A 12,273-nucleotide genomic window follows, 5' to 3' on the forward strand; every position below is an offset into this window, starting at 1 on the left:
ATCTTTTTTTTTTAATATTGCAAGTCTTGCAGCAAGACCAAGACCAAGACCAAGACCAAGACAATAAATGGCTTTGCAAAATCAAGACCAAGACCAAGCCTGTCATAGTCTTGGTCTTGGTCTTAGTTTGCCCATCACTAGTTCAAGTTCAAGTAACAACCAATTTCCAATAGTTTTTTTCAGGGCTTGAAACCGAAAATATATTTATAATTATTTTCGGTTTTGGTCACCGGTATTGATTTTTAATAAAGGTCGTCGGAACTTTTCAATGGTGCACGTCGATTCGTCCTTTTGAATATCATGTGTAAAGTATAACTTACTTACAGGATTAGTCGATTTTCTTCCCATTTTAATAAGTAACAAAGACACAAAGTGCAAACAAAGTATGCCTAATGTTAAGAAGAGCAAAGACCACGAGAGACTACGATAGAATATGTCTGAATGCCTACAAAATAGGTAATAACTTAAATGATCGCAGCTAGATGGTATTATCCAAATGCCAATCACAATATGATCACAATTGTTGACTGACAATCGACAGAGACCACTGACCAGTGTGATTGGTGGTGGGTTGGGAAGGGACACATTTTTCAGTCAATGGCTTTTAGGGAAACCCAGACAATTATGTTATAACTTTATAAGTATTTATAAGTTTATAACATAAACCTAATAACATAATTTACATAATAACCTAATTTATAAGTATACTATACAGTACTATATATACTCAGTATTCCATAATTTATTGTTTGCGTCGCGGCGATTGTGTTAATTTAATGTAGGCACATGGTTATTTCTGATCGTCTGTGGCATATTTTATTATGGCGTATTTCTGCGTATACTGTTCTAGACAAATTTATAAATCTATTTACCAACCATAGGCGCAACTAGGATGTTCTTTAAACTTTAATTTAGCACCCCCGGTTCAGAAACACTAAAAATTGAAAAATCATATGAAAATAATTTTTTTAGCATTACGTAAGGTTTTCTTTTTCTTTGTTTTTAGCAGAAACAAAAAATAATTGTTTGTAATGATTATAGGTACCTATATATTTTTCTACATAATTTTAGCACCCCCCAGTGTTTGGCCTCTAGTTGCGCCTATGTTACCGACATAATATAATATTATATAATATTTATATTGGGTATAATAGGCATTTATACTAGGTACGTATAATATTTTGTATACTTAGTGAAATTACCTATGAAAACATAGAGGTGCCCGAAGACGACGACTACAACTGCAGCAGTGCAGCTATACCTTCAATCTTCATATAATAATTATATTAAAAATGAATTATAATAAAATATATTAGGTACCATTAATAATTTTTCCGATTTCGGATATCGGTATTTATTTTTTCCGATTTCGGTTTCGATTTTGGATACCGGTATTGATTTTTTCCGATTTCGATTTCGGTTTTGATTACCGGTATTGGTTTTTTTCGATTTAGTTTTCGGCTTCGGTATCGATTTCTGTTTTTAACGGTTTTAACCGGTATTCAAAACCAGTATCGAATATCGGTTTCAATCCCTGTTTTTTTCTTAGGTTAGGTTAGTAAGATTAGCTTAAACTCATAATTATTTTTATTTACATTATTAACAATATTTTTTTCAGCTTAAGTGGTATAGCATTAAAATGAATTGGGCCTAATTAATCTATGAACTTTTTCCCTATATTTTTTTTTGTGTAACTAACATGCAAGTCATATGCCCTATTTTCTCGTTTGTTTACTTTTTCAATAGTAATCTTACCTGTTTTAAATAAAATGAAGAACTATCTGTATAAATACCTACCGGTAGAACTCTAAATTGTTTATAATTAATGGAAGTCGAGCCATAAAAATCCCTTTTTTTTAGAAATGATCTAACTGCATGATTTTGTTGAATTACAAGTGGTTTTATAGCATTATAAACCCCATACTAATGGACCGAAATGGAAAATCGACTTATAGAGTGCGTTATAAACAGAATACAAAGTTTCTGTAGGTAAGAGTTTATTTAGTTTGAAAAATTTGCAAATAGCAGATCTTAATCAGGCCTGTTACCCCAGCACTGTCAAGTTTAAAACTGAATATCAAAATTATCCAGTATTATGTACTTTATATAATAAAATTTTGTACACCTCCCCCAAGACCCCAACTGGTCAAATAAATTTTAAGTATAAGTACATGGGTACGCACTGACGCACTAGGTGGGCGTGGGGGTAATGGGGGCTATCATATTCACCTGGGATTTTCTTAACTGTATATCGGTATACAGTATATACACTGCTCTTACGTAAGTTCTTTAATAATACCTATGCATAATATGGCAGAGTGGCGTGGCGAGCTATTTTCACACAAGGAGCAAAGATTTTATTCTACCCACCCAACCAATATTTTATGAAACATATAAAAAAAATTACATTTAATTAAATTATGTTTATTATTTACTTAACGTTAATTATATATACAATAACAGTACATTTCTTGTAAAAACAAAACGTTTGAAGTTAATAACACATATTGATTAATTCTATTGGTTTGTGGTTAGTGTGTTGTCAGTGTGGATATTTTAAATTTTATTTATATTGTTATTACTTATCATTAATACGGTAGACGGAAAGTTTAATTAATATTATAAAATTACAATAAAATAACTAAAATTGTTATTCTTGGTTATTTAATATATAAGTTCCTCCAAATTTGAACATAAAATAACTAGTTTTTATATTTTTAAGATTTTTTGGTTACAGAATAAACCGCTTACGTAGGTGCGTTGTAAGTTTTCAATCCTTAGCTATAAAATTTGGACATTTTATAAATTTTTAACTACAAAATTATTTTTAAATATTCAAATCTAATAAATTTTATCAAAAATCAAAATATTGTGCCTATGTATTTTTATATTTTTCAATTGCTATTTAAGCAATAGGTACATATACCTTGTATTAAATTTTGACGCTTTTTGGCCCAGCGAATAAAATTATATTGACATTCATAGAAAAAAAAAACTAAAAAAATTGGAAACTGAAAATGTTCCTAAACAGTTCAAAACAAATCAAAATATTTTGAAAATATTATCGTGTATAGAAAATGCGAATATAAACAACCAGTAAAATGTCACGTATATACGTTCATTTGTTTTAGAGTTACACCAAAAACCAAAATAGATTTGGTTGAAAAACTATATTGTTTAAAAGTTCCCGTTTTTCCTTAACTTTTATGTTGTTTTTCCCGACGCTTTTAAAAACTATTGAGAAATTGACCTCCCATGTGCACCAACTAGATTCACTTTCCTATCAAACAAGATACTGTTGAAGAAAATCGAAGCAGTTTTACTGATCCAAACAGTGGTGACATACACGGAAATAGAAAATTTAAAAATTAAAAAAAAAATAAAAAAACATTGTAAAATTAATACATTAATCGCTCCACTCACAATCTAAAAAAAAAAATGAGCGTAAGTCTACAATAATTTTTTACGGCTGTCTGAAGTTAGAATTTTAACGAAATTCATCAGTTCTGAAAATTTAAATTACTTTTCAGTTAGAAATTAATCTAATATTTTCAAATATAAATGATGAAAAGAAAATCACGAAAAATTGCAAGTTATGTTTTTAACTGTAGTTAAAAATTTATAAAATAAAATTTTTAAGCTAAAGATTGAAAAACTAAAACAGATTTTCATTAGTAGTTGATATTATAACCCAAATCTCTAAAAATATATTCATACAGTTTTTTTTATAGACATTTTATTCAAATTTGAACAAAATTAGATATGTACCTAAACGAAAAATATCATTTTTAGTTATTTTTTTGTAATTTAAAAATATTATACATGGGTTCTTACATAAAACTTTTGTGGTATAACAATCTAAATGTTAACGGGGAAATCGCGTTTTCTCGAATGGGAAAGGTGTACAAAATTATACAAAATAAAGTACATAATACTTTACAATTTTGATATTAATTTATATAATTAAAAAAAACAATTTTACCCAGCAATCCTTATAAGTTCTTTATTCATTTCTTCTGAGCTTACATTCAAATCTAACCCTTTTACACATTTACTAGACATATAACAATGCATATTTACGTAAATAATTTCCTATTTCAAGATCAGATACTGAAGATTGAGCATATAAAAACAAAATAAGGGATGATCGTAACTTTTTGGCGGTCAGATCATTCAGTAAGCACATGACGTAGAGTAGTGTATAGTAATAATAATTTAATGACAATATGATAATACGGGTAAGCAAGTGATGTATTGCGCAGACTTGGACCAAATCTGGACTTTTGCGATCATACCATGTTGTTTATATCATGATTGGAACCACTATTTGAGAATCACATCCAATTATTTATTTGTTCAGTATTTTCATTCTCCAATAATTTCCTTCAAATTAAAACCAAACAAAACACTTGAGCAATTAAAATGTTAAAACTATTAAAATATTAGAGTTCTTTAAGAGGACGCCACATGCCTATACCAGCATATTATGCTGTACCTGACTTACACACTCGTAACATTGCAAATTTACATATTGATTCTTTCTAGTTTACTTACAGTTAATATTGAGGAAATGCACATATTATAGAATTTGTAGTGGTTTATTTTTACTCTAACCGAGCATATTTTGAATTTAAAACGAGTTATATGAATTTGAAAAAATGAATTATTTAAGTAGTAAAACTCATTTTGAGAGAAAAGTACATATGTTATATTTGTATACCTATGCAACAAAAATAAAATTTAAAATACCATAATAATATGTATTAAATCACCTCAGTTCAATAATTGAAACAATTTTTTTAACTGGACAATTAAGCACAGCAAATGACAAAACTTTTATTTTTAAACCAATATCAATAATTTCATTATGTACTCCTAATTCAATGCATAATGGTCATGCCAATGGTTCATTTTTGTCCATCAATTGACCACATATTTTAGAAGCAAATTTCAAACCATTAGCCTAGAAAAAAGAACGTAAAAATAAATTATTCATATACATCACGCAAAGCAGAACATAAAAAATATATATATTTCAATATATTACTTGATATGCAACCATAGCACATTTGAATAAAATATTGGATTCGGTAGAAGTAAAGCTATCATGACATTTAATATCCAATTTGTTAGCTAATGTTATTAACTTTTTCAATAATGTATAATTGTTTGGTTTAAAAGATATAGTAATGTCTATCAACTTCCATTTATTTTTACATTGACGCACTATTAGATATATATATATTAATACAATATTATAAATAATATTCATAATTTTACATTATTACTTAATAAAATATTTACTTTAGACTGGAAGTAATTTGGTACCAAGAGTATTAAATATTGTCAAAGCAGAAATTAAATTCCATTCATGTAATTGTAAATCTTTGATATTAGGTATAATTTGTAAACATAAACTAAAATAATAGTTAGATTTTTTTTTTATTATTATAAACTATTCCAGCTATAAGATCAAAATAACTTTAAAATAGTTAGTTAAAAGGTTTTATGCTGTGCTGTGAATTTGTGATAAACTTTTAACGTAAAATATTAATAATTAAAACAATAATTTTTTAATTAAATTCTATACAAAATATCTATGAATCATTAAGGGAACATGATACCCGCATGTGTTGTCTCTGTCTTACAAGTGTGTAATATAGCTAATTCTACATTCAGCAGAACACGTCTAGCTCCGTTAGTTTAAAAACTAAAGTGAATTGACCTCTTATAAAATCTAAAGTTAAGATTATTATCTACCTCATGGGCTTTTCATTATATTTTAATTTTAAAGCAAGCTATGAGTATTTTAAAATTGTAAATTGTTTGTATATCTTAAAGTTTCATAACTCGCTAAAAATTGAAATATAATAAAAAGCCCATGAGGTTGTCTAGATAATATTCTTACCTTTAGATTTTAAAAGAGGTCAATTAACTCTAATTTTAAAACTAACAGAGCTACACGTGTTCTGCTGAGCGTAGAATTTGCTATATTACACACTTGTAAGACAAAGACAACACATGCTGGTATCACGTCCTATTAATCTTGGACTAATTACTTTGCTAAGGCCATTGATGCATCATTGAAAGACTTGGCTCGATCGAAATACATATCAAATGTGTTTTTAACAATCTTTAAACTTAAGTGCTCTGGTAATTTACCCAATAAAACATCTTTACCTAATGGTATTATTTTTTGATTTTGACTATCCAACAGCATTTTGACATATTCCTAAAAATTTTAATTACAAGTTACATATCAACAAAATTACAAACATTTTAATCTATTGTTTTTTTCACCTCGTAACATATTTCAATTGAAAGTGACGGGAAACATAACTCTGAAATTTTTAACAAATCACCAAGTACATTTTACCAATACTTTTCAGTTTGAAATGTTGGACAACAGACAAAACTTGGCTATTGCCTCCAATACAAAACTTCCATGTTCATTCATTAGAAAAAATTATATTTCTGAAGAAAAATAGGGAAAATATTTTAATGCACTGATGTAATAAACAACACTTAGAGGGCTTTTTCTTTGAGGATTTTTTCTGTAAATAAAAAAAATGGCAATAAAATAATTAAAATATATATTATTAAATTGATTGTTGTTATTTGGTTGTAGGAACTCACCAAAACTAGTTTCATGCCATTGAACATAATCCGATACGATGTACAAAATTTTTTCGCTCATTTCAGGATAATATCATATACAACATTAAATAGTTAAAGAAATTTAAATAATTTAGGCAAAGCTATGCACTTATTACCTAACATGTAAATAATAAATATAATAAATTAAATATTTTTCAAAAAATAAATGCCAGCGTATTATCAATTATTATCATTATAAAGGTATATTTAAATTGTGATAAAAAATGTAAGTAAATGATAAGAACATGTATCTGAAAAGTTTTTTATTGTGAAGATTCATATTTAATTAATTGTTAGAAACTTGTTGTTATCATAGAATAATATTCAATAAAATATAATATGATCTATGAATAATAAATTTGAATGTAGATCTCCGGTATTACCACCACATCCAAATTTTTTTTATTTATAATTTATATTAATATTTAATTAATTTTTTTATGATTCTCAGTAATTAGCTTGTTTTAATTGTAACTAATCAATTATTAATCTTTACTATATATATATTAGTTTCTACTTGGTAATACCTAATTAGAAAGAAAAAAATTAACAATGCACAGATTTGTTTTAAATTTAATAATGTATGATTAATTTATCGTGACAATTATTCTGGGGCGTAACCAATGGAGAAGGAAGAACGCAAAGAAGTATATGGTAAGCATAATCAATTATTATTGTGTTCAATATGTTTTAAACTAATTGATTAATGTAATTTTAGTTGTATTAAGATCTTTTATATATTAAATATGTAGGTATCTAATGCAGTGTCTAATTGTTTAAATTTACAGATACTCCAGTCACCGATGAAAATGGATCTCCCATCAGCATTGTTTGGAAACCTGATTGTATGTATTTGTTTCAAATAAATACTATAAGGAAAGTAATTTGTTTAATACTTTCAATCATTGTTATAGTATATAAACTCCAACAAGAATCCCCCAAGCCTCAGCCAGTATTTGCACCTAGTGCTGTGTCCGGATGTCCATTTTTCTATGGTCTTGAATATCATGGAGCCATGAACCACAAAGAAGCAAATTCATTATTAAAAGACGATGGTAACTATCTTATACGACTAAGTACCAGTTCAGACGATAAAATGTATACACTATCTTTAAGGTAGGTAAACAGAATTTTAATAATTCATTTCACATGCTGTTAATTATAAACAAACCGATTCATTGATATTTTTTTTTAGAATATTTGCAAAAGTCCATCATTATAAATTATTTTATGACGGACAACATTATGTGTCACAAAAACGTTTTAATACAATTAATGATCTTGTTGCGGATGGTTTGGTAAGTTAATTTATATGTAACAAATAATATTTTAAATAAAAACAAGGTTAAAATTACTTATAGCACTGTAAATTATATAAAAAATGTTATTTTTATAAAAATTGAAAATTGTACATGTTATATTTAACTAAAATTTTACTTTCTTGATTTGTAATCAAGTAAGTATGGTAATTGAAATGAAAAAAGTCTGAATTTTGAAAACTAAGAATTTGTGTTAAATTGGAAAATAATAAAAATGTAACTCAGTAATGATGAGTAGGTGGGTAATTTAGCTAGCTTTTATATAAAATATTAATGAGAGAGATTTGATATCACACCCAAGCGGTAAACCACTTAATCCATAAAAACGTCAGCGTGAATAGTCTCAAAATTTCATTTTTTTAACTTTTCTCCTAAACTATGATAGCTAGAAATTTGGTTGATAACTCATTAAAAAGGGATTATCAAGTAGATACTAAATGTTTTTACATTTAGCAAGGTAGATTTCCGAAACTGGAGAACGGATTTTGTTGTTTGGGGTCTTGTTAGATTCACATTGGCTAGGAAAAGTACAGTGATGATTTTCAGAACTTTATCTCCAATTGTTAATTCACTACAAAGCTGTAAAGCTGAAAAACATCAAAAAACACCCAATAAAATTTGTTTTAATTTGTTTAATGTTCTGTAGTGAATTAACTATTAAAGATAAAGTTCTGAAAATCTTCACTGCACTTCTCCTAACCAATGTGAATCTAACAAGACCACAAACAACAAAATCCACTCTCCGGTTTCAGAGATCTATCTCACTAAATGAAAATGAAAATGATTTTTTGTGGGGCTGTTCACACCAACATTTTTCTGGATTCAAATTGTTATACCGCTTGGGTGTGATATCAGTTAATGAATTTCTAAAAATTAAAAATCAAGATTGTTTATAGCTGATCCCTGACTTGGCAATAGTTTTTTTTACAATTATCAATGAATTACTCTACCTACTTCAGCAAAGTCAAAATACATCTTTTTATTGTAAATACAAATTATCAATTAATATATTTTAGTTAGTACCACTATGATTTTTTTTATATTTTAATCAAATTAGTTTTTATGATTTAATAGCATTTTATTATTAATATATTACAATATGACATTTTCTAGAGTCTAGGCTGTTTAATTTCTGGGACAGTCAATTCCTCGTTGTGCTAGACATAAAGTTTACTTATTTTTTATTTATGATACTGTCCCATGATGTTTTTTTATTCTCCTATTTAAGAATTATGAAAGTTTTTTCATGTTTTGAATGTGAGTTCCACTAACAAAAGTAGCTTGATATGGTTTTTAATAGGATGGAATTAATATGAACATATTATAACTTGACTTTCTTGACTGTTTGGTGTGTTTGCGTACAATGATTTAGAAAAAAAATTATTGAAATCTTCTTACATTGATATTATGATTTTGTTATATTTATCAAATAGTCCACTAGACTATTTAAAACATTATAAATATGTATAATTATAATTTTATTTTATACATTAAATTGTTCCCAGAAATATAATTGTTTGTACTAAATTAAATTAAATAATTTTGTATTATATTATTTTTAAATTTATAAAAATTATGTGTATACAACAGGTGACATTGTATATGGAATCTAAAGCTGGAAAATATATCTACTTAATGCATAGTTTAATAAGTTATGAGAAAAGCCCTTATATGACATTAAATAAACTCAAGCGTAAAACAATCAAAAAACTAAAACCAAGACAGCTTAATTGCGAAGAAGTAGTGGATTACGACAAACCTCACAATTTTAAAACACATAACTTTAAAGGGCTTAATTGGTGTGAGTTGTGTAGTAACTTTTTATGGGGTTTTACACAGCAAGGAGTGAAATGTGAAGGTATATTTAAATATTTAAATAGATGTTGTTTCTTAAATTAAACAAATTAACTGCATTATTGTTTTAGATTGTGGTTTCAGTGCACACTTTAAGTGTTCTGAAAAGTTGCCACCAGATTGTTATCCAGACTTAAAATTGTTTCGAGGTGTTTTTGGCATTGATTTAACAACTCATGTTAAGGCCTATAAAACTAATAGACCGTTTGTTGTAGACAAATGTGTTGAAGAAATTGAAAGGCGTGGCATGTCTGTTGAAGGAATATACAGAGTATCTGGTTTTCAGGAAGAAATGGATAGTTTGAGATTAGCCTTAGACAAAGGTAGACTTTTAATTACTACTCAGTTCTATACTTTTTTTAAAGTACATTAAAAAAATATTTATTTAATTTTAATTTAAAAGAATTTGATTTAGAAGTTGAAATAAAAAAAATTGAATATGTATTATTGAGCTTCTAAAATGTATAACAATGATCGTTTTCAGACGGTAAAGGAACGATAATGGACGATCAAGCTTATGAAAATATACATGTAGTAGCTAGTATTTTAAAAATGTACCTCAGGTTGCTTCCAATACCACTAATTACTTATGATGTTCATCCTCTTGTCATAAAAGCTTTAGGTAGGTAAACACTAAATATGTTAAATTTTAGATTAAATTATTGTCCAACATATTTTCTTTTTTTTAGAAACTCAAATGTCGTGGGAGAGATTAGCTGAGGTGAGGGCTGCTTTGAAAAAATTACCTCCAGCACATTACAACACATTGAGCTATTTAATGGCTCATTTGCACAGGTAAATGATTATTAAAACACTCTAATTATTTGTTCGGTTGTAATTACTTTTTAGTTATTAGTCAAGATATTTAATTCTCCCTCATAATAATAGACTTTTCAAGTTATTTAAGTTAAATAACATGCCCAGCAACCAACTTGTGCCCAGGATCTTTTGTTAAATATTAAAATTATTTATGAAATGTTTTTTTTCAAATTCTTAGCTCCCTAACAACTATAACATTTATTATTAGGTAGATGGTTTTATAATTTACTTCTGTACATATTTAGAGAAGTTAAAATATATAAATTCAAAAATGTTTATTTATAATATATGATACATCTATATTTAACAATCCAAAGAAAAAACTATTATATAATAAATGTAATCCTTTTATTTTATTTTTAGGGTGACTTTACGACTAGATGAAAATAAAATGACTGCTCAAAATCTAAGCACTGTGTTTGCGCCAACTCTTATGCCAATGCCTGATTTAATTGATTTCAAAGGTACAATACCAGACATGAATCGTGATATAAGCGCATTACACATGATTATTGAAAACCAAAATGTAATATTTAACTAACATTGTATAATGGACAATGGTTTATCGACCACAATAACTACTGTGAAAACAAAATAATGTAATATCATGGAATGTTTTACTTGATTCAGTATTATTTTATAACAATTTTTTTTAATTTTTAAAATGAACATTTTATATGGAATTCAATTTTTTTATTCTTAACCATATTTTTTATTACATTATGTTTTAATATTTATAAATTGATGTATTTAACTTTATATTATTTCATATGGGTATATTTTTGTATTATTGAATGATATTTTTTATGTTTTATAAATATATATATATTACCAAGTTCACAATATAAATAGTTTTATGGAAGAAAAATCAAATTATTATTAAGACTTGGCATATTTATTATCAATTATAATATATATGAGTAAACACTTATAATTAATGTAGAAACTAGAAATTGATTGAAGCACATGCTAATCAAATTAAGGTTGTTTTTTACAATCTTTATTTAGAAACTTATACCTCATACCATACCTATTGTTCATTTAAATAATTGTTAAAAATTGGGAACTAGAAACTTGTCAATTATTTATTGATTGTAATCATAAACATAAGTATGCAAACAAGGTAAGCTGTTGACTACTCAGCGGTTTTTTTTTTATGTACATAGTTCTATATTGGTTGAGTTTTTCACATCAAACTTTAAGTTGATTCCTGCATTGCCACATTAATATATAATATTTATCTTTATTGCTTATTAATTATTATTATTATTATTACTATTAATATTGAGTCTATAGACTTCAATGACTAAATGATTAGTCTATATTTATATTAACTATAAACATAACTAGTAAACAGGGGTGGACTGGCAGGGCGAGTAGGTGGCCATACCCACCCAGGCCCTCTAGAAGTTTTATGTTAAGACTTAATGTTAAAAATTAAGACTTTACAAAGTGATATTAGAAAAGGGTCATCTAATTATGATAGAGTTAAGGAAAAAGCTATTAATTGTGTTTCAATTAAAAACAATCCTGATCAAATTAAAAAGCTTGAAAATATATTTATAGAACAAACATTTATTAATAAACGAAGGCCAAAAATTAAAAAAATGCCCAGAGTGAAAGC

The 12,273-nt window shown here is 26.8% G+C and overlaps 1 protein-coding gene and 1 long non-coding RNA gene across 4 annotated transcripts; one reads left to right on the top strand and one right to left on the bottom strand.

Annotated features, from left to right (window-relative positions):
- Positions 1-2,505: 2,505 nt before the first annotated feature.
- Positions 2,506-6,824, bottom strand: LOC132942932 (uncharacterized). Of its 2 annotated transcripts, XR_009664319.1 has the most exons (7): positions 6,637-6,824; positions 6,301-6,554; positions 6,060-6,232; positions 5,305-5,417; positions 5,048-5,226; positions 4,773-4,963; positions 2,506-4,383 (listed from the first exon to the last, which is right to left on the bottom strand). It is a non-coding gene; the product is annotated as an uncharacterized LOC132942932 (long non-coding RNA). The 2 variants fall into 2 exon arrangements; XR_009664320.1 differs by lacking the exon at positions 5,305-5,417.
- Positions 6,825-6,962: 138 nt separating this feature from the next.
- Positions 6,963-11,337, top strand: LOC132943769 (beta-chimaerin). 2 transcript variants are annotated; one of them, XM_061012861.1, is made up of 10 exons: positions 6,963-7,311; positions 7,446-7,502; positions 7,572-7,773; positions 7,853-7,955; positions 9,567-9,834; positions 9,902-9,979; positions 10,046-10,153; positions 10,315-10,452; positions 10,520-10,625; positions 11,013-11,337. In XM_061012861.1, exons 1-10 carry the CDS (start codon positions 7,281-7,283, stop codon positions 11,188-11,190), a joined length of 1,269 nt encoding a protein of 422 aa, XP_060868844.1. In that variant the 5' UTR covers positions 6,963-7,280; the 3' UTR covers positions 11,191-11,337. The 2 variants fall into 2 exon arrangements, with proteins under 2 accessions (XP_060868844.1, XP_060868843.1); XM_061012860.1 differs by having other exon boundaries at positions 6,964-7,311; positions 9,902-10,153.
- The last annotated feature ends 936 nt before the right edge of the window (positions 11,338-12,273 follow it).

Source organism: Metopolophium dirhodum, chromosome 4 (genome assembly GCF_019925205.1).
Source record: "Metopolophium dirhodum isolate CAU chromosome 4, ASM1992520v1, whole genome shotgun sequence".
In the NCBI taxonomy this organism is placed as follows: Eukaryota; Metazoa; Arthropoda; class Insecta; order Hemiptera; family Aphididae; genus Metopolophium; species Metopolophium dirhodum.

Coding starts and splice junctions, on each gene's coding strand:
- LOC132943769 (XM_061012860.1), top strand. CDS start 7,281: ATGGAGAAGGAAGAACGCAAAGAAGTATATG. Junction 9,835..9,901: donor GCAAGGAGTGAAATGTGAAG/GTATATTTAAAT, acceptor TTATTGTTTTAG/ATTGTGGTTTCAGTGCACAC. Junction 10,626..11,012: donor TTAATGGCTCATTTGCACAG/GTAAATGATTAT, acceptor TTTTATTTTTAG/GGTGACTTTACGACTAGATG.